The sequence below is a fragment of the Stenella coeruleoalba genome (genome assembly GCF_951394435.1).
Source record: "Stenella coeruleoalba genome assembly, chromosome: 1".
In the NCBI taxonomy this organism is placed as follows: domain Eukaryota; kingdom Metazoa; phylum Chordata; class Mammalia; order Artiodactyla; family Delphinidae; genus Stenella; species Stenella coeruleoalba.
Window position 1 is genome coordinate 64,023,452 of NC_137169.1, and position 24,283 is coordinate 64,047,734.

General features: G+C 36.9%; 1 protein-coding gene across 1 annotated transcript in view; it reads right to left on the reverse strand.

Annotated features, from left to right (window-relative positions):
* Positions 1 to 24,283, reverse strand: part of LRRIQ3 (leucine rich repeats and IQ motif containing 3) — a gene marked incomplete at its 3' end in the record, with an annotated part of 232,002 nt that overhangs the window by 56,348 nt on the left and 151,371 nt on the right. Inside the window, exon 6 of the mRNA XM_079901948.1 lies at positions 19,235 to 19,343. Within this exon, the coding sequence (XP_079758074.1) occupies positions 19,235 to 19,343 (109 nt within the window). The remainder of the gene's footprint in view (positions 1 to 19,234; positions 19,344 to 24,283) is intronic.

Genomic DNA, 24,283 nt, shown 5'->3' on the forward strand with positions numbered 1-24,283 from the left:
ATGGCTCTACTAGTGAAGAAGAATAAACAGCAATCCTTCTCAAATTCATCAAAAAAAATTGAAGAGCAAGGATTACCTCCTAACTCCTACGAGGTTACATTAGCCTGATACCTAAGCCAGACAGAGAAATTATAAGAAATGAAAACGAATATCCCTTATGAATACTGATGTGAAAATCCTCAACAAAATACTAGAAATTCAATTAAACAGCACATTAAAAATATTATACACCGAGACTCTGGGAGGGCGCACACCAAGGAGTACTTGACAGAACTTCTGCTGCCAGTGTTCTTGTCCCCATGGTGAGCCACAGCCACACCCCGCCTCTGCAGGAGGCCCTCCAACACTAGCAGTTTAAACCATGATGATGGAGGAGGCTTCCAGGAAGATGGCGGAAGCGTAAGATGCGGAGATCACCTTCCTCCCCACAGATACACCAGAAATACATCTACAAGTGGGACAACTCTTACAGAACACCTACTGAACGCTGGCAGAAGGTCTCAGACCTCACAAAAGGCAAGATACCCCCCACGTACCTGGGTAGGGCAAAAGAAAAAAGAAAAAACAGAGACAAAAGGATAGGACCTGCACCAGTGGGAGGGAGCTATGAAGGAGAAAAGGTTTCCACACACTAGGAAGCCCCTTCGTGGGCGCAGACTGCAGGTGGCGGAGGGGGAAGCTTCGGGGCCGCGGAAGAGAGCACAGCCACTGGGGTGCGGGCAAAGCAGAGAGATTCTCGCACAGAGGATCAGGGCCGACCGGCACTCACCAGCCCGAGAGGCTTGTCTGCTCACCCTTCAGGGCAGGCGGAGCTGAATTTCGGCTTTGGTTGGAGCACTGGGAGAGGACTGGGGTTGGCAGCCTGAAGACAGCCTGCAGGGCGTTAGTGAACTACAGCTAGCCAGGAGGGAGTCTGGGGAAAAGTCTGGACCTGCCGAAGAGGCAAGAGACTTTTTCTTCTCTCTTTGTTTCCTGGTGCGCGAGGAGAGGGGACTAAGAGCGCTGCTTAAAGGAGCTCCAGAGACAGGCGCGAGCCTCGGCTAAAAGCGAGGACGCCAGAGACGGGCATGAGATGCAAAGGCTGCTGCTGCCGCCACCAAGAAGCCTGTGTGCGAGCACAGGTTACCATCCACACCCCGCTTCCAGGGAACCTGTCCAGCCCGCCACTGCCAGGGTCCCAGGATCCAGGGACAACTTCCCCAGTAGAACGCACGGCACGCCTCAGGCTGGTGCAATGTCACATTGGCCACTGCCGCCGCAGGCTTGCCCCGCACTCCATGCCTCTCCCTTTCCCCCGGCCTGAGTGAGCCAGAGTCCCTGAATCAGCAGCTCCTTTAACCTCGTCCTGTCTGAGCGAAGAACAGAAGCCCTCTGGCGACCTACATGCAGAGGCGGGGCCAAATCCAAAGCTGAGCCACTGGGAGCTGTGAGAACAAAGAAGAGAAAGGGAAATCTCTCCCAGCAGCCTCAGAAGTAGTGGATTAAAGCTCCACAATCAACTTGATGTCTGTGGGATACATGAATAGACAACAAATCATCCCAGATTGAGGAGGTGGACTTTGAGAGCAAGATTTATGCTGTATAGCTTTCCTTCCACCATTTGTCCTAGGGTTCTATCCATCCTTTTCTTTCTTTTTCTTTTTTTTTAAATTTTTTCTTAATAATTAATTTTTTATTTTAATAACTTTATTTTATTTTATCTTTACTTTATTTTACTTTATCTTATTTTTCTCTTTCTTTTTTCCTTCCTTCCCTCCTTCCTTCCTTCCTCCTTCCCTCACTCCCTGCCTCCTTTCTTTCTTTCTTTCATTTGTTACTTCTTTCTTTCTTTCTTTCTACTTCTACTAATTCTTTCTTTCTACTTCTACTACCTCATTCCTTCTACTTTTTCTCCATTTTATTCTGAGCTGTGTGGATGAAAGGCTCTTGGTGCTGCAGCCAGAAGTCAGTGCTGTGCCTCTGAGGTGGGAGAGCCAACTTCAGGACACTGGTCCACAAGAGACCTCCCAGCTCCACATAATATCAAACTGGGAAAATCTCCCAGAGATCTCCATCTTAACACCAGCACCCAGCTTCACTCAGCGACCAGCAAGCCACAGTTCTGGACATACTATGCCAAACAACTAGCAAGACAGGAACACAACCCCACCCATTAGCAGAGAGGATGCCTAAAGTCATAATAAGTCCACAGACACCCCAAAACACACCACCAGACGTGGACCTGCCCACCAGAAAGACAAGATCCAGCCTCATCCACCAGAACACAGGCACGAGTCCCCTCCACCAGGAAGCCTACACAACCCACTAAACCAACCTTAGCCACTGGGGACAGACACCAACAACAATGGGAACTACGAGCCTGCAGCCTGCAAAAAGGAGACACCAAACACAGTAAGATAAACAAAATGAGAAGACAGAAAAACACAAAGCAGATGAAGAAGCAAGATTAAAACACACCAGACCTAACAAATGAACAGAAAATAGGCAGTCTACCTGAAAAAGAATTCAGAATAATGATAGTAAAGATGATCCAAAATCTTGGAAATAGAATGGACAAAATGCAAGAAACATTTAACAAGGACCTAGAAGAACCAAAGTTGAAACAAACAATGATGAACAACACAATAAACAAAATTAAAAATACTCTAGATGGGATCAATAGCAGAATAACTGAGGCAGAACGGATAAGTGACCTGGAAGACAAAATAGTGGAAATAACTACTGCAGAGCAGAATAAAGAAAAAAGAATGAAAAGAACTGAAGACAGTCTCAGAGACCTCTGGGACAACATTAAACACACCAACATTCGAATTATAGGGGTTCCAGAAGAAGAAGAGAAAAAGAAACGGACTGAGAAGATATTTGAAGAGATTATAGTTGAAAACTTCCCTAATATGGTAAAGGAAATAGTTAATCAAGTCCAGGAAGCACAGAGAGTCCCATACAGGATAAATCCAAGGAGAAATATGCCAAAACACATATTAATCAAACTGTCAAAAATTAAATACAAAGAAAACATATTAAAAGCAGCAAGGGAAAAACAACAAATAACACACAAGGGAATACCCATAAGGTTAACAGCTGATCTTTCAGCAGAAACTCTGCAAGCCAGAAGGGACTGGCACGACATATTTAAAGTGATGAAGGAGCAAAACCTGCAAACAAGCTTACTCTACCCAGCAAGGATCTCATTCAGATTTGATGGAGAAATTAAAACCTTTACAGACAAGCAAAAGCTGAGAGAGTTCAGCACCACCAAACCAGCTTTACAACAACTGCTAAAGGAACTTCTCTAGGCAAGAAGCACAAGAGAAGGAAAAGACCTACAATAACGAACCCAAAACAATTAAGAAAATGGTCATAGGAACATACATATCAATAATTACCTTAAATGTAAATGGATTAAGTACTCCAACCAAAAGACACAGACTGGCTGAATGGATACAAAAACATGACCTATATATACGCTGTCTACAAGAGACCCACTTCAGACCTAGAGACACATACAGACTGAAAGTAAGGGGATGGAAAAAGATATTTCATGCAAATGGAAACCAAAAGAAAGCTGGAGTAGCAATTCTCGTATCAGACAAAATAGATTTTAAAATAAAGACTATTAGAAGAGACAAAGAAGGACATTACATAATGGTCAAGGGATCGATCCAAGAAGAAGATATAACAATTGTAAATATTTATTCACCCAACATGGGAGCACCTCAATACATAAGGCAAATACTAACAGCCATAAAAGGGGAAATAGACAGTAACACATTCATAGTAGGGGACTTTAACACCCTACTTTCAACAATTGACAGATCATCCAAAATGAAAATAAATAAGGAAACACAAGCTTTAAATGATACATTAAACAAGATGGACTTAATTCATATTTATAGGACATTCCATCCAAGAACAACAGAATACACATTTTTCTCAAGTGCTCATTGAACATTCTCCAGGAAAGATCATATCTTGGGTCACAAGTCAAGCCTTGGTAAATTTAAGAAAATTGAAATTGTTTCAACTATCTTTTCTGACCACAACACTATGAGACTAGGTATCAATTACAGGAAAAGATATGTAAAAAATAGAAACACACGGAGGTTAAACAATACACTACTTAATAACAAAGTGATCACCGAGGAAATCAAAGAGATAATAAAAAAAATACCTAGAAACAAATGACAATGGAGACACAATGACCCAAAGTCTATGGGATGCAGCAAAAGCAGACTTAAGAGGGAAGTTTATAGCAATACCATCGTACCGTAAGAAATAGGAAACATCTCGAATAAACAACCTAACCTTGCACCTAAAGCAATTACAGAAAGAAGAACAAAAAAAAACCCCAAAGTTAGCAGAAGGAAAGAAATCATAAAAATCAGATCAGAAATAAATGAAAAAGAAATGAAGGAAACAATAGCAAAGATCAATAAAACTAAAAGTTGGTTCTTTGAGAAGATTAAAAAAATGGAAAAATCATTAGCCAGACTCATCAAGACAAAACTGGAGAAGACTCAAATCAATAGAATTAGAAATGAAATAGGAGATGTAAAAACAGACACTGCAGAAATACAAAAGACCATGAGATATTACTAAAGCAACTCTATGCCAATAAAATGGACAACCTGGAAGAAATGGACAAATTCTTAGAAATGCACAACCTGCCAAGACTGAATCAGGAAGAAATAGAAAATATGAACATGCCAATCACAAGCACTGAAATTGAAACTGTGATTAAAAATCTTCCAACAAACAAAAGCCCAGGACCAGATGGCTTCACAAGAGAATTCTATCAAACATTTAGAGAAGAGCTAACACCTATCCTTCTCAAACTCTTCCAACATATAGCAGAGGGAGGAACACTCCCAAACTTATTCTACGAGGCCACCATCACCTTGATACCAAAACCAGACAAGGATGTCACAAAGCAAGAAAACTACAGGCCAATATCATTGATGAACATAGATGCAAAAATCCTCAACAAAATACTAGCAAACAGAATCCAACAGCACATTAAAAGGATCATACACCATGATCAAGTGGGGTTTATTCCAGGAATGCAAGGATTCTTCAATATATGCAAAACAATCAATGTGATAAACCATATTAACAAATTGAAGGAGAAAAACCATATGATCATCTCAACAGATGCAGAGAAACCTTTTGACAAAATTCAACACCCATTTATGATAAAAACCCTCCAGAAAGTAGGCCTAGAGGGAACTTTCCTCAACATAATAAAGGCCATATATGACAAACACACAGCCAACATCATCCTCAATGGTGAAAAACTGAAAACATTTCCACTAAGATCAGGAACAAGACAAGGTTGCCCACTCTCACCACTATTATTCAACATAGTTTTGGAAGTTTTAGCCACAGTAATCAGAGAAGAAAAGGAAATAAAAGGAATCCAAATTGGAAAAGAATAGGTAAAGCTGTCACTGTTTGCAGATGACATGATACTATACATAGAAATTCCTAAAGATGCTAACAGAAAACTACTAGAGCTAATCAATGAATTTGGTAAAGTAGCAGGATACAAAATTAATGCACAGAAATCTCTAGCATTCCTATACACTAAGGATGAAAAATCTGAAAGTAAAATGAAGAAAACACTCCCATTTACTATTGCAACAAAAAGAATAAAATATCTAGGAATAAACCTACCTAAGGAGACAAAAGACCTGTATGCAGAAAATTATAAGACATTGATGAAAGAAATTAAAGATGATACAAAGAGATGGAGAGATATACCACGTTCTTGGATTGGAAGAATCAACATTGTGAAAATGACTCTACTACCCAAAGCAATCTACAGATTCAATGCAATCCCTATCAAACTACCACTGGTATTTTTCACAGAACTGGAACAAAAAATTTCACAATTTGTATGGAAACACAAAAGACCCCAAATAGCCAAAGCAATCTTGAGAACGAAAAACGGAGCTGGAGGAATCAGGCTCCCTGACTTCAGACTATACTACAAAGCTACAGTAATCAAGACAGTATGGTACTGGCAGAAAAACAGAAAGATAGATCAATGGAACAGGATAGAAAGCCCAGAGATTAACCCACGCACATATGGTCACCTTATCTTTGATAAAGGAAGCAGGAATGTACAGTGGAGAAAGGACAGTCTCTCCAATAAGTGGTGCTGGGAAAACTGGACAGGTACATGTAAAAGTATGAGATTAGATCACTCCCTAACACCATACACAAAAATAAGCTCAAAATGGATTAAAGACCTTAATGTAAGGCTAGAAACCATCAAACTCTTAGAGGAAAACATAGGCAGAACACTCTATGACATAAATCACAGCAAGATCCTTTTTGACCCACCTCCTAGAGAAATGGAAATAAAAACAAAAATAAACAAATAGGATCTAATGAAACTTCAAAGCTTTTGCACAGCAAAGGAAACCATTAACAAGACCAAAAGACAACCCTCAGAATGGGAGAAAATATTTGCAAATGAAGCAACTGACAAAGGATTAATCTCCAAAATTTATAAGCAGCTCATGCAGCTCAATAACAAAAAAAACAAACAACCCAATCCAAAAATGGGCAGAAGACCTAAATAGACATTTCTCCAAACATATACAGACTGCCAACAAACACATGAAAGAATGCTCAACTTCATTAATCATTAGAGAAATGAAAATCAAAACTACAATGAGATATCATCTCACACCAGTCAAAATGGCCATCATCAAAAAATCTAGAAATGATAAATGCTGGAGAGGGTGTGGAGAAAAGGGAACCCTCTTGCACTGTTGGTGGGAATGTAAATTGATACAGCCACTATTGAGAACAGTATGGAGGTTCCTTAAAAAACTGCAAATAGAACTACCATATGACACAGCCATCCCATTACTGGGCATATACCCTGAGAAAACCGTAATTCAAAAAGAGTCATGTACCAAAATGTTCATTGCAGCTCTATTTACAATAGCCCAGAGATGGAAACAACCTAAGTGTCTGTCATCGTATGAATGGATAAAGAAGATGTGGCATATATATACAATGGAATATTACTCAGCCATAAAAAGAAACAAAATTGAGCTATTTGTAATGAGGTGGATAGACCTAGAGTCTGTCATACAGAGTGAAGTAAGTCAGAAAGAGAAAGACAAATACGGTATACTAACACATATATATGGAATTTAAGGGAAAAAAATGTCATGAAACACCTAGGGGTAAGACAGGAATAAAGACACAGACCTACTAGAGAATAGACTTGAGGATATGGGCATGGGGAAGGATAAGCTGTGACAAAGCAAGAGAGAGGCATGCACATATATACACTACCAAACGTAAGGTAGACAGCTAGTGGGAAGCAGCTGCATAGCACAGGGAGATCAGCTCGGTGCTTTGTGACCACCTGGAGGGGTGGGATAGGGTGTGAGGGAGGGAGATGCAAGAGGGAAGAGATATGGGAAAATATGTATATGTATAACTGATTCACTTTGTTATAAAGCCAAAACTAACACACCATTGTAAAGCAATTATACTTCAATAAAGATGTAAAAAAATATATATATATTATACACTAAGAACAAGTGGGATTTATTCCTGGATTGAAAAAATGGCACAATATATGAAAATCAATGTAATATACATTAACAGAATGAAGGGAAAAAACCACACAATTATCTTAATCAATTCAGGAAAAAAATTGACAAAATTCAACACCCTTTGATGATAAAAACACCCAACAAACAGGGAATAGGAGGAAACTACCTCAACATAATAATGGTATATAAGAAAAAAGCACAGCTAACATCGTATTCAATGCAAAACACTGTAAATTTTTCCTCTGAGATCAGAAATAAGAAAAGGATGCCCACTTTTATCATTGTATTTAATATAGTACTTCAATTCCTATCCAGAACATTTAGGCAAGGAAATGAATTAAAACACATGCAAATCAGAAAAGAAGAAATAAAATTTTTTCTCTTCATAGAGTACATATCCTATATGCAGAAAACCCTAAAGATTTTACACACACACACACACCCCATACTCACAAAATTCTGTCAGAATTAATAGACAAATTTAGCAAAATTACAGCATACAAAGCTAACACACAAATATCATTTGTGTTTCTACACATTAACAGTGAGGAATACCAAAAGGAAATAAAGAAAACAATTCCATTTATAATAGTATCAAGAAGACTAAAATATATAGAACAAACTTAACCAAGGAGGTGAGCAGCCTGTACACTGAAACCTTAACGTGTTGCTGAAAGAAATTAAATATGACACAAATAAATGGAAAGACATCCTGTGTTTATGAACTTGAAGACTTAATATTATTAAGCTTCTATTCAAAGTAATCTACAAATTCAATGCAATCCCTATCAAAATCCAGTTGTTCTCACACATACACCCCCATTTTAAAACTTACTACAAAGCTTTGGTAATCAAAACAGTGTGGCCCTGATATAAAGACAGACATACAGATCAATGTAAACAGAATAAGAGCCCAGATGTAAACTGCACACATGGTCAAATATCTTTCAACATGGGTATCAGAACTATTCAATGGGGAAAGGACAATCTTTTCAACTCCATTCCATATGCAAAAAAGTGGGTTCCTTACTTAACACCATATACAAAAATTAACCCCAAATGGATCAACAGTCTAAATATAAGAACTAAAACTATAAAACTCTTAGAGGGAAACACAGGGCAAAATGCTTCACGACATTGGATTGTTCAATGACCTCTTGGTTATAACACCAAAAGCACATACGACACACAAAAAACAAATAGCCTGTACTTCATCAAAATTTAAAACTTGTGTATCAAAAGTAAAAAGGTAACCCACAGCATGGGAGAAAATATTTGTAAGTCATATATCCGATAGAGGATTGATATCCAGAATACATAAAAAATCACACAACCCAGCAACAAATATCAAACAATCCAATTAGGAAATGAGTAAAAGATATGAATAGACATTTTTCCAAAGAAGATATACATACAGTAGATAATCATAATAAAAGATACCCAGGGAGGGACCTTCAAGATGGTGGAGGAGTAAGACGTGGAGATCACCTCCCTACCCACAAATACATCAGAAATACACCTACATGTGGAACAATGCCTACACGACACCTACTGAACACAGGCAGAAGACTTCAGACTTCCCCAAAGGCAAGAAACTCCCCATGTATCTGGGTAGGGCAAAAGAAAAAAGAAAAATCAGACACAGAATAGGGATGGTATCTGCACCTCTGGGAGGGAGCTGTGAAGGAGGAAAAGTTTCCACACACTAGGAAGCCCCTCCACTGTTAGAGATGGGGGGGTTGGGGGGGAAGCTTCAGAGCCACGGAGGAGAGCACAGCAACAGGGGCTTAGAGGGCAAAGCAGAGAGATCCCCACAGAGAGGATCAGGACTGACCATCACTCACCAGCCTGAGAGGCTTGTCTGCTCACCCACTGGGGTGGGTGGGGCTGAGAGCTGAGGCTTGGGCTTCAGAGGTCAGATCCCAGGGAGAGGACTGGGGTTGGCTGTGTGAGCACAGCCTGAAGGGGGCTAGTGCACCACAGCTAGCTGGGAGGGAGCCCAAGAAAATACCTGGAACTGACTAAGGCAGGAGACCATTGTTTCAGGGTGCGCAAGGAGAGGGGATTCAGACCACAACCTAAACAAGCTCCAGAGACAGCCGCAAGCCACAGTTATCAGTGTGGACGCCAGAGACAGGGGCATGAAATGCTAAGGCTGCTTTTGCAGCCACCAAGGAGCCTGTGTGCAACCACAAGTCACTAACCACACCTCCCCTCCAAGGAGCCTGTGCAGCCAGCCACTGCCAGGGTCCTGTGATCCAGGGACAACCTCCCCAGGAGAATACACAGCATGCCTCAGGCTGTTGCAATGTCAAGCTGGCCTCTACAGCCACAGGCTCGCCCTGCATTCTGTACCCCTCCCTCCCCCTGGTCTGAGTGAGCCAGAGCCACCTAATCAGCTGCTACTTTAACCCTGTTCTGTCTGGGTGGGGAACACATGCCCTCAGGCGACCTACATGAAGAGGCAGCGCCAAATCCAAAGCTGAACCGAAGGAGCTGTGCGAATAAAGAAGAGAAAGGGAAATCTCTCCCAGCAGCCTCAGGAGCATCGAACTGAATCTCCACAATAAACTTGATGTACCCTGCATCTGTGGAATACCTGAATAGACAACGAATCATCCCAAAATTGAGGTGGCAGATTTTGGGAGCAACTGTAGACTTCGGGTTTGCTTTCTGCATATAATTTGTTTCTGGTTTTATGTTTGTCTTAGTTTAGTATTTAGAGCTTATTATCACTGGTAGATTTGTTTATTGATTTGGTTGCTTTTTTCCTTTTTTTTTTAAAAAAATATATTTTTTTCCTTTTTCTCTTTTTTTGAGTGTGCATACGTATACTTCTTTGTGAGATTCTGTCTGTATAGCTTTGCTTTTACTATTTGTCTTACAGTTCTGTCTGTCCTTTTTAGTTCTTTTTTTTTTTTCTTTTAATACAGTTTTTAGCACTTGTTATCTATTAGTGGATTTGTTTTCTGGTTTGGTTGCTCTCTTCTTTTTTCTTTCTAATTATGTTTTTATTTTTTTACTTTTAATAATATTTTTCTTATTTTAATAACTTTATTTTATTTCTTTCTTTCATTCTTTCTTTTTTTTTCTCCCTTTTCTTCTGAACCTTGCAGCTGACAGGGTCTTGGTGCTCTGGCCAGGTGTCAGGTGTGAGCCTCTGAGGTGGGAGAGCCGAGTTCACGACATTGGTCTGCCAGAGACCTCATGGCTCCACATAATAACAAATGGCAAATGCTCTCCCAGAGATCTCCATCTCAACACTAGACCCAGCTCCACTCAAAGACCAGGAAGCTACAGTGCTGGACAGCCTACGCCAAACAACTAGCAAGACAGGAACACAACTCCACCCATTAGCAGAGAGGATGCCTAAAATCAAAATAAGGTCACAGACACCCCAAAACATACCACCAGACGTGGTCCTGCCCACCAGAAAGACAAGATCCAGCCTCATCCACCAAAACACAGACACCAATTCCCACCACCAGGAAGCCTACACAACCCACTGAACCAACCTTAGTGACTGGGAGCAGACACCAAAAACAATGGGAATTACGAACCTGCATCCTGCAAAAAGGAGACCCCAAACACAGTAAGCTAAGGAAAATGAGAAGACAGAGAAATACACAGCAGAGGAAGGAGCAAGGTAAAAACCCACCAGACCAAACAAATGAAGAGGAAATAAGCAGTCTACGTGAAAAAGAATTCAGAGTAATGATACTAAACATGATCCAAAATCTTGGAAATAGGATGGAGAAAATACAAGAAACGTTTAACATGGACCTAGAAGAACTAAGGAGCAAACAAACAAGGATGAACAACAAAATAAATGAAATTAAAAATTCTCTAGAAGGAATAAGTAGCAGAATAAGTGAGGCAGAAGAACAGATAAGTGACCTGGACCATAAAATAGTGGAAATAACTACTGCAGAGCAGAATAAAGAAAAAAGAATGAGAAGAATTGAGGACAGTCTCAGAGACCTCAGGGACAAAATTAAACACACCAACATTCAAATTATAGGAGTTCCAGAAGAAGAAGAGAAAGAGAAAGGGACTGAGAAACTATCTGAAGAGATTATAGTTGAAAACTTCCTGAATATGGGAAAGGAAATAGTTAATCAAGTTCAGGAAGTGCAGAGAGTACCATAGAGGACAAATCCAAGGAGAAACATGCCAACACACATGTTAATCAAACTATCAAAAATCAGACACAAAGAAAAAATATTAAAAGCACCAAGGGAAAAGCAACAAATAACTTACAAGGGAATCCTCATAAGGTTAACTGCTGATCTTTCAGCAGAAACTCTGCAGTCCAGAAGGGAGTGGCAGGACATATTTAAAGTGATGAAGGAAAAACTTACAACCAAGATTACTCTACCCAGCAAGAATCTCATTCAGATTTGATGGAGAAATTAAAATCTTTACGGACAAGAAGAGCTAAGAGAATTCAGTACCACCAAACCAGCTTTACAGCAAATGCTAAAGGAACTTCTCAAGGCAGGAAACACAAGAGAAGGAAAAGACCTACAATAACAAACCCAAAACAATTAAGAAAATGGTAATAGGAACATACATATTGATAATTACCTTAAATGTAAATGGATTAAATATGCCAACCAAAAGACACAGACTGGCTGAATGGATACAGAAACAAGACCCATATATATGCTGTCTACAAGAGACCCACTTCAGACCCAGGGACACATACAGACTGAAAGTGAGGGGTTGGAAAAAGATATTCCATGCAAATGGAAATCAAAAGAAAGCTGGAGTAGTAATTCTCATATCAGACAAAATAGACTTTAAAATAAAGACTATTTATTACAAGAGACAAAAAGCACACTACAGAATGATCAAGGGATCAATCCAAGAAGATGTAATAATTGTAAATATTTATGCACCCAACATAGGAGCACCTCAATACATAAGGCAAATGCTAACAGCCATAAAAGGGGAAATCGAAAATAACACAATCATAGTAGGGGACTTTAACGCCCCACTGTCACCAAAGGACAGATCATCCAAAATGAAAATAAATAAAGAAACACAAGCTTTAAATGATACATTAAACAAGATGGACTTAATTGACATTTCCAGCGCATTCCATCCAAAACCAACAGAATACACTCTCCCCTCAAGTGCTCATGGAACATACTCCAGGATAGATCATATCTTGGGTCACAAATGAAGCCTTGGTAAATTTAAGAAAATTTAAATCGTATCAAGTATCTAGTCCAACCACAATGCTATGAGACTAGATATCAATTTCAGGAAAAAATCTGTAAAAAATACAAACACATGGAGGCTAAACAATACACTACTAAATAACCAAGAGATCACTGAAGAAAACAAAGAAGAAATCAAAAAATACCTAGAAACAAATGACAATGAAAACACGACAAACCAAAACCTATGGGAAGCATCAAAAGCAGTTCTAACAGGGATGTTTATAGCAATACAATCCTACCTCAAGAAACATCTCAAATAAACAAACTCACCTTACACCTAAAGCAATCAGAGAAAGAACAAAAAAAAATCCAATGTTAGCAGAAGGAAAGAAATCATAAAGATCAGATCAGAAATAAATGAAAAAGAAATGAAGGAAACAATAGCAAAGATCAATAAAACTAAAAGCTGGTTCTTTGAGAAGATAAACAAAAATTGATAACCATTAGCCAGACTCATCAAGAAAAAAAGGGAGAAGACTCAAATCAAAAGAATTAGAAATGAAAAGGAGAAATAACAACTGACTGCAAAAATACAAAGGATCATGAGAGATTATTACAAGCAACTATATGCCAATAAAATGGATAACCTGGAAGAAACAGACAAATTCTTAGGAAAGCACAACCTTCCGAGACTGAACCAGGAAGAAATAGAAAATATAAACAGACCAATCATAAGCACTGAAATTGAAACTGTGATTTAAAATCTTCGAACAAACAAAAGCCCAGGACCTGATGGCTTCACATGCAAATTCTATCAAATATTTAGAGAAGAGCTAACACCTATCCTTCTCAAACTCTTCCAAAATATAGCAGAGGGAGAAACACTCCCAAATTCATTCTACGAGCCCACCATCACCCTGTACCAAAACCAAAAAACGATGTCACAAAAAAAGAAAACTACAGGCCAATATCACATAGGTGCAAAAATCCTCAACAAAATACTAGGAGACAGAATCCAACAGCATATTAAAAGGATTGTATACCATGATCAAGTGGGATTTATCCCAGGAATGGAAAGATCCTTTAATATACACAAACAACCAATGTGATAAACCGTATTAACAATTCGAAGGAGAAAAACCATATGATCATCCCAATAGATGCAGAAAAAGATTTTGACAAAATTCAACACCCATTTATGATAAATACCGTCCAGAAAGTAGCCATAGAGGGAACTTACCTTAACATAATAAAGGCCATATATGACAAACACACAGACAACATCATTCTCAATGGTGAAAAAATTGAAACCATTTCCACTACAATCATGAACAAGACAAGGTTGCCCACTCCAGCACTATTATTCAATGTAGTTTTGGAAGTTTTAGCCACAGCAATCAGAGAAGAAAAAGAAGTAAAAGGAACCCATATCGAAAAAGAAGAAATAAAACTGTCACTGTTTCCAGATGACATGATACTATACATAGAGAATCCTAAAGATGCCACCAGAAAACTACTAGAGCTAATCAATGAATTTGGTAAAGTAGCAGGATACAAAATTTATGCACAGAAATCTTGCATTTCTACACAAGAATGATGAAAAATCTGAAAGAGAAATTAAGGAAACACTCCCATTTACCATTGCAACAAAAAGAATAAAATCCCTAGGAATAAACCTACCTAAGGAGACACAAGACCTATATGCAGAAAACTATGACACTGTGGAAAAAAATTAAAGCTGATACAAACAGATGGAGAGACATACCATGTTCTTGGATTGGAAGAATCAACATTGTGAAAATGATGGTACTACCCAAGCAATCTACAGATTTAATGCAATCCCTATCAAACTAACAATGGCATTTTTTACAGAACTAGAACAAAAAATTTCACAATTTGTATGGAAACACAAAAGACCCAGAATAGCCAAAGCAATCTTGAGAGAGAAAAACAGTGATGGAAGAATCAGGCTCCCAGAATTCAGACTATACTACAAAGCTACAGTAATCAAGACAGTATGGTACTGGCACAAAAACAGAAATATAGATCAATGGAACAGGATAGAAAGCTGATAGATAAACCCAAGCACATATGGGCACCTTATCTTTGATAAGGAGGCAAGAATATACAATGGAGAAAAGACAGTCTCTTCAATAAGTTGTGCTGGGAAAACTGGACAGCTGCATGTAAAAGAATGCAATTAGAACATTCCCTAACACCATACACAAAAATTAACTAAAATGGATTACAGACCTAAATGTATGGCCAGACAGTATAAGACTCTTAGAGGAAACATAGGCAGAACACTCTATGACATAAATCACAGCAAGGTCCTGTTTGACCCACCTCCTAGAGAAAGGGAAATAAAAAACAAAAATGAACAAATGGGACCTAGTGAAACTTAAAAGCTTTTGCACAGCAAAAGAAACCATAAGCAAGACGAAAAGACAACCCTCAGAATGTGAGAAAATGTTTGCAAACGAAGCAACTGACAAGGTGTTTTCTCCAAAATATACAAGCAGCTCATGCAGGTGAATATCAAAAAAAACAAACAACCCAACTCAAAAATGGGCAGAAGACCTAAAGAGACATTCTATAAAGAAGATATACCAATTGCCAACAAACACATGAAAGGATGCTCAACATCACTAATCATTAGAGAAATGAAAATCAAAACTACAATGAGGTATCACCTCACACCAGTCAGAATGTCCATCATCAAAAAATCCACAAACGATAAATGCTGGAGAGGCTGTGGAGAAAAGGGAACCCTTTTGCACTGTTGGTTGGAATGTAAATTGATACAGCCATTATGGAGAACAGTATCGAGCTTCCTTAGAAAACTAAAAATATAACTACCATATGACCCAGCAATCCCACTAGTGGGCATATACCCTGAGAAAACCATAATTCAAAGAGAGTCATGTACCACAATGTTCACTGCAGCTCTATTTACAATAGCCAGGACATGGAAGCAACCTAAGTATCCATTGACAGATGAATGGATAAAGATGTGGCACATATATACAATGGAATATTACTCAGCCATAAAAAGAAACAAAATTGAGTTATTTGTAGTGAGGTGGGTGGACCTAGATTCTGTCATACAGAGTGAAGTAAGTCAGAAAGAGAAAAGCAAATACCGTATGCTAACAGATATATATGGAATCTAAAAAAAATATATATATATATATTGGTCTTGAAGAACCTAAGGGCAAGACGGGAATAAAGATGCAGACTTACTAGAGAATGGACTTGAGGACATGGGGAGGAGGAAGGGTAAGATGGGACAAAGTAAGAGAGTGGCATGGACATATATACACTACCAAATGTAAAATAGATAGCTAGTGGGAAGTAGCCGCATAGCACAGGGAGATCAGCTCAGTGCTTTGTGTCCCACTAGAGGGGTGGGATAGGGAGGGTGAGACGGAGATGCAAGAGGGGGGAGATATGGGGATATATGTATATGTATAACTGATTCACTTTGTTATAAAGCAGAAACTAACACACCATTGTAAAACAATTATACTGCATTAAAGATGTTAAAAAAAGATGCTCAACATCACTAATGATTATGGAAAGGCAACTCAAAACCACCACGAAATATGACCTCACAGCCACTAGGATGGCTACCACTACTACAACAATAATAACAGAACAACAACAACAGCACAAAATAACCAGTGTTGGTCAGTTTGTGGTGAAATTCGAATTCTTGTGCACTATTACTGAGAATGTAGAATGTTATAGCCACTGTGGAAAAAAGTATGGTAGTTCCTCAAAAAAGTAAAATAAAATTATCATATGATCCAGAAGTTCCACCTCTGGGTATACACACGAAACAGCTGAAAGCAGGGTCTCAAAGAGATATCTGTACATCCATGTCATAGCAGCATTATTCGCAATAGCTGAAATGTAGAAGCAACCCAAGGGTCAATTGACAAATGAATGGATAAAAATGTGGTACTTATAATGGAATATTATTCAACCTTAAAAAGAAAAAAATCTTAGATGTTACAACATGGATGAACTTTTACGACCTTATGCTAACTAAAATAATCCAGTCACAAAAGGACAAATACTGTATAATTCTGCTTTTATGAGATACCCATAGTAATCATACCCATAGGAATTCTAGAAACAGAAAGTAGAATGGTGATTTCCAAGAGCTGGGAGGAGGGGAGAATTGGGAGTCATTGTTTAATGGGTATAGTGTTTCAGTTGAAGCATATGAAAAGGTTCTGCAAAAGGATGGTCATGATGGTTACACAAGAATATAAATATGCTTAATGTACAGTTAAGATGGTTAAAATGGTATGTTCTGTGTTATATATATTTACCATCAAAATAATACAAGTGAAACATACATAAATGAGTGATATAAAATTTCAGATTAAAAAGTCACAATAAATTGAATTGAAAGAAAATCTACACAAGCAAACAAAAAAAATAGCTGAGCCAAATCACTGTGAAACTGAAGAACACCTAGTACAAAGATAAAATGCTGAAAGTTTCTAGTCAGAAGAGAAAAACAATGAACAGAAGTTCACACACATCAGACTGAGAACTGAATGGCAATGGACTTCTCAAAGGAAACACTGGAAGCTAGAAGACAATAAAATAATTCTGAGAAAATTCTGAAGGTTCTACACAGTTAAATCATCAATTAAACATAAATGTAGCATAAAGACATGCTTAGATTTTCAAGGTTTTAAAAAATTTACCTCCTATATATAATTTCTCAGTAAACTAATAGAAGAAAGCACTGCATTAACTTAAGAAAATAAACCAAGAAAGAACAAGATACAGAATCCTGGAAACAAGGGTCACAACACAGCATAGAAACAAATGAATTCTCGGGATCACAATTGAAATGATGTACCAAGATGACAGCTGTTAAGAACTAGTTTAGAAAGCAAGCAGTCCTGATCAGAAAATTAAGGGCTCAAACAGAAGTATCTTGAAAATAGATATATGTGGGTGTGCTTGGTGATAAGTGGAAGTTTGACTCTTATGAGGTTTCCAAACAAGTTTTAAAAAAATAGTATAAGAAAGAAAACATAGCCTAATATATTGTGTGATTCAGCTGTGAGTAGTATTTACATAGCCATAATAATAAAAATAATAAAAATTAATTAACCCCCAAATAGTGATAATATAATTCTATTGGGAGAAAAGAGGAAGGAACATGTTAAGAGTGTGTATTAGGGAGGATTTATAAGATAATTAAACCTCTATCTTTCACAGTAGAAATTGTATATAATATCTAAAATTGAAAAAGAAATTTTAGCAGAATAAGCATATTACTTGGAAATATAAAAGTAAATAATAGAAGAGTCATTAATAATTATTAAATGATTATTGTCTTGGGTAGCAAGAAGAGTGAGTGGGGAGGTATGGAGCATGGGACTATTATTTTTCCTTCATTTCATTTTGGTTTATAAACCTAGGAGTTCAATAACTGGATTAAAATAAAATTACTTTTAAATAAAAGATGCAGAGCTTTAGGAAATATATAAAGTACATGAACCTTATAAAGAAGTGAGGAAATAATAAAGCCTGACAAATGAGGATCTGGTAGAGTTCGACAAGCTCACATACACAGAAGAAAAAAAAATCAATAAGGATAAAGACACTACCATGAATTTTTAAAAAGGAAAAAAAATCAAATATTTCAGAATTAAAAGGATGGAGGGAGGGGAAAATGGGAAATTGATGTTTAAAGATTATAAAATTCCAGTTTTACAAGATGGAAAAGTCCTAGAGATCTGCTGTACAACACTGTGCTTATAGCTAACAATACTGTATTGTGCACCTAAAAATCTGTTAAGAGCGTAGGCCTCATACTAAGTGTTCTTATCAAAATAATGTTTAAAAGGTTTAAGAGAAACCTTGAGAAAAGTTTTAAGAACTTCAAATTATTTTACAAAACTGTTTTTATGATTCTTCTGTGAAAGACAGAGGTAAAGAAAAGAATGTCATCTGATCATAACACATTTTAACAGAAGAAATTCTGCAAAAACAAAATAAAAACAGGTACACATATGATGACCAAAATTTTATTAACACCAAAATGTATTTTTGTGTACAAAAAATAATTATCTTCAAAGCCTGAAGGACATTTAATATCATTTTAACTGAAATAATTTATATTAATTAATCTGATACTTGACAGATTTCCTGAAGGAGGTAACATACTGGCACAGCCATATGGTAACAAAACTATCAATTCAATATGGTTCTCGCTAATACTTATTTCTCCTAATTCCCAACTTCTACTCAAAATCAGGTCCTTCATATCCATGAAACAACTTTCTGCATATATATATTTAAAACTATTGAAAGAGATATGAATATTTTATCTAGAAGTCTCAACATGTATTTCATATTTATAGTTCAAAATTAGCATGCCCAACATCTAACAAATTTAATTACTCTTCATCAAAATATGTTCATTAAATATAATTTTAAATTCATATAACTAACCTTTTTGAATGAGATGTCTTGGTTTTCCTGTTTTTAATTCATATAAAATAGAAGAAACATGTTTTCTCTGTTCACTAGAATATTTTAAATCAACAGGAGAATGTATATTCTGTGGAAACAAAATAAAAACAATGACAACAATAATAATATCTCATATATGTTTTAGAGTTCTCAAAGAACCCTCACATGTATTATAACACATTATCATAATTGACTTTTATTTAAAAAACAACAGCAAAAACCTGTGAGGTTGGCAGAGTTAAGAAAAGATGAAAATAGTTCCATTATGTATGATTCTGATAAATTATTTTTCTATTAAGAGTTAATGATATACTTTGGACAATATTCTAAGGGAAATTGAGGGGAAGGGGGACCTGTCAGGAGGGTGCCATGACAAAAGGAATCAGAGGGGAGGAGAAATAAGGAATAAACAAAGAGAAGCAAGATAATGTTGCCCAGGAAGGCTGATGGAAGATTCAGAGTAAGAAAGGAGGGACACAATTATTTTACAGAATACTAAAGGATAGTAAAATAGGTAGAAATAAATGGGGCCAGAATTATCACAGGCCTTAAAAGTACAAATGGATCAGATATGTGTGGAAGGGATAATAAGTAGAATATTGATAAGGAGCTTTGTGTAAAGCAGAGGCACTGTCAGATGTAAACTATACAATGTCTGTAAACTGGTTGAGGATGTTTTAATAATTGATAACTGTGTTATCTCTCTTTCTCTTCACAGACCATTCAGGATTGATACAGAGGAACCAGGTCAATAAAGAATCCAGGCTCTTTCAAAATGTATCATCTCTATCTTACTGCATCATCTACATGGCTTCCAGTCTCAAGATTTATTCATGAGTCAAGATAGCTACTAGAGCATCAAACACCATGTCTATATTTCAGTCAGCAAGATGGAGGAAAGGATAAAATGACAAAAGGGCACAGGCCATGTGTCTTAAGAAACTTTCCCAGAGGCCCTTCCAATAATTTCTGTTCATAACTCACTGACCTCCCACAGCTAAAAAGGAGAGGGTAAGAAATGCAGGCTTTTAGCTAGGTACTTTACTTCCTGGAGTAAAATGGTGGGTCTGTTACCAAGAAAGAAGAGAAGGACAGATATTTGTAGGCAACTAACAGTCTGCTACAGGAAATAAAAATATCAGAATCTTGGGAAGGGACATATGTTTGTATTTGGAAAAACTTTCCCAGGATATTATGCTTTCCTTGATGAGAACCACTGGTCTAAATTCTGAAGATTCACAAATATATACCCTCAGATAGATCTCTTTTCTGAGGTGCTTGGTTCTGTATATTTGTTTATGGAATACTTGTACAGTGCTTACCATTTGCCAGTATTTTAAGCTCTTTATAGATATTAATTTATGTAATACTCATAACCACCATGAGCTGTGTTCTTTCGCCCTGGAAAATCTCACAGACACAACATACTCAAGAGATTTGAAGTCATATCTTTCCTCTAAACCTATTAATACTTATTTCTAGTTGTAGTGAATAGCATTATCTTCATCCAAGGGGAGAAAAAGTCACATAAATTCTCTAACGTGATAGCTGATAGAATTTTTAAACAGATAATTTTTTCATATTTCCCCTGCCTTGACTGTCCACTTATCCAAACCTCCTTTACTCTACAATTTAGAAGAAACACTTGGATATGTGTCCTAGTGTCCTGTACTTACAATTTTATGCCCAAATTCCTACACCATATAATACAGATATATTTAATTAAATATCCTTGAGCTTATTTATTTATTTATTTATTTGTGGTACGCGGGCCTCTCACCGCTGTGGCCTCTCCCGTTGCGTAGCACAAACTCCGGACGCGCAGGCTCAGCAGCCATGGCTCACGGGCCCAGCCGCTCCGCGGCACGTGGGATCCTCCCGGACCGGGGCACGAACCCGTGTCCCCTGCATCAGCAGGCGGACTCCCAACCACTGCGCCACCAGGGAAGCCCCCCTTGAGCTTATTTTTATCTTTTAAATTTTATATGTAATGTCCTTTAACTGATATTTTGAAAACATAGTCTCTATGCAGTGACTCATTGTGCAACAATATTTTTTAATGCTCATGATAGGTACTAGGTATTATCTCACCCTGGAATGAATCTGTTTTTATTCCTCTCTAAAAAATCCTTTACTATAACTCTTACACAACACTATTTTCAGTCTTTACATGACAAAAATATTACTTTTTGCTAGAAAGACAAATAAATAGCTACTTTTGAGTTAACCTATTCTCTCTATATTTAGAATTTTTTTTTTAGGTTGTAAAGAATAAATATAATAATACACTATCAAAACATGACTATTTTAAATAATGCTGTTTCTATTTTCATTTGGGGTCAAATCTTACTATTAAAATATGACAAAAAATGTAGACCACTGTTTTGCAATCAAATCTGTAACAATCAGTTCTAAATGCTTTTTCAACCTCAGATTTGTCCATCAATCTTCTTCAGGCCATATCATTCTTATATCTTCTTACTTCTATGAATTTTGCTCTATTTTGGTAACTGCTCTCTGTCTTTCCCTCCTGACAATGCAATTCATCATATGTTAAAAAATCACCTCAAATTCTACTTCAATCATAGAAATGGACCCTTTCTGTGCTCTAAATCTCACACTTATATTCTCCTCATGAGAAAATAATGAAAGTGGAATGAAAGGATATGTTCAACAATTTTTTCCACTAGTACTTATTTCTTTACACCCCCGAAAGAATAAGGAAGAATTTAAAAAGGTATATATCTATCTGTCAAATCTGAGTATCCAGACTCTATCACAAATAAAGTTAATTTGCAGAATCATGAAATTTAAAAGCCTCCAAGTCAAATCAGTAGCTAGCTAGTTCCTTTTAGAAATATATTTTCTTTAGTTTGCCAACTTAGCCGTTTTTATATACTATCCACATATCATTGTTTGTCATCATTTAAAATAACTTTCCCTTCCTTGGCTTTTATAAAAGAAGAACCATGAAAAATGGTGCATATGTGAGAGTGAAACAAATCTATAGAAAAATGATCAGAGTGTCTAAAGCCCTAAATGAACTGAGGCTTATACAAGCTGCCATCATAAAGAAAATGGGATGTTTGCTTTAGGTACTGTAAGAAAAAAAAGAAAGGATGTGCCCATTTATTGACTGATCTTCAAAATGACAGAGAAAACAAGTTATGACAACACTGGAGAAAATCTAATATCTTGTTTTCAATAACAGAAAGGATATTCTATTAACTAAAGTGCCTTAAATTTAACACTGGTCTTCAATAATTTAGGAAAACATTTAAAGGATTTTTGGTAGCATTTGGAAAAGAAATAATCACCAAGGAGCAATATATATTGAAAATAAATGAATTATATCAGATATAATTTTATTTTTAACAGGGTCAGAATTAATTCAGGTTCCAATATCCTTGATATGATAAACCTGCATTTCAGCAACATGTTTGATAAACACTTTCACTACTTATTGAAAGACAGTATGATTAGGTGGAGATCAAAGATGTTGAGCTATCACATGGAAAAGAGTAAGGATTAATAAAATGATGCCAACCTGAAGGGAGATCTCTAATGTCTTGATATGTGGACATGTTCTTAGCCCTGTGCTGACAATAGTTATATGAATGATGTGAATAAAAATATAAAGAAAATGCTTATCAAATTTCCAAAGGGGGTGGTAAAAGAACAAAATCAGTTAATTCTGGACAAATTTAAAAGATTATCAGTAGACTGGAGCAATGGGTCAAATTGAATAGATGAATATTAATAGCAATAAATATTGCAGTTGGGCAAAATGAATTTAATCACTACAATAATATGATTTAAAAACATGAATGATAAAAAATATTTTAGTTAAGAGTAAATTAAAAGTCCATTGTGTGATGACTTTATGCTGTATAAGCATTCCATCTAGAATGAGGGAAATGGCAATCTTACCATTTTCATTTCTGAACCATAGCTGAAGTACTGTTTCAGGTCAGGGCAACATATTTTCAGATAATTATAGATAACCTGGAACATGAAAAGAAAGGAGCCTACCTACTGAATTATTTTTAAAGTAAGCCCTATGTAAATAAGCCATGTATAAATCTAGTGTAGAGAAGAGATCCGGGCTTCTCACATCCTCCAACTGCCATCTTCCTCATCTTGTAAAATGTACCATTATCTTATTCAAATCATAAAAATTTAGGATTTCATCTCTATTTTATCCTTTTTCTGAAACACTTTATCTAAGTCATCAGCAAATCTTGGCAATTCTACCTCCTGAATCTATTTCAAATCTGTTCACTTCTCTCTGTTTTCACTTTATTTCTCTAGTGTAAGCTATAATCATCCCTTCCAAACAGAAATAGCTTCCTATTGGTCTCTGCCTTAACCCTAGCTGTTACAAGATATATTTATATTTGTCAAAAGGTAAATATGATCATGTTTCTCTTTAGCTTTAAAATCCCATAATGGCTGTCCAAGGTGCTCAGTTCTTACTATGAGGTACAAAAACCCAGCAAAATATGGCCCTTGACTACACAAACACATCTTGTGCTACTCAACTTTGTTCACTATACTCATGCCACACTGGATTTCATTCAGTCCCTTGAACCCAACTCAACTAAAACAAGTTACTTCACACCTCAGATCCTTGTGTAAGCTCTTCCCTCTGCCTAGAACACTCTCCTTCCTATACTTTGCATGGGTAGCTTCCCATCCTTTAGGTCTTAATTGTAAATATTATCTTCTCAGATAAAAACATTCTGTGACAATCCTATGAGAAGTGGGCATCCTCCTATTATTCCCTATTTCAGCACACTATATATTTAATTCATAACATTTATCACAATTTTATTTGTTTGTTTACTAGGGTTACATCTTGTTTTTTTTTTTTCTTTTTCCTTAGAATCTAGTCCACAAGGGGCTAAGGACTTTGCTTATCTTGTTTACTCAAAGCCAGGAATGGCCCCTGGCACTCACCAGATACTCAATAATTATTTGTTACATGTTGAATGAATAGTACTGAAGAGAAGTGCTAGAAGGAATGAG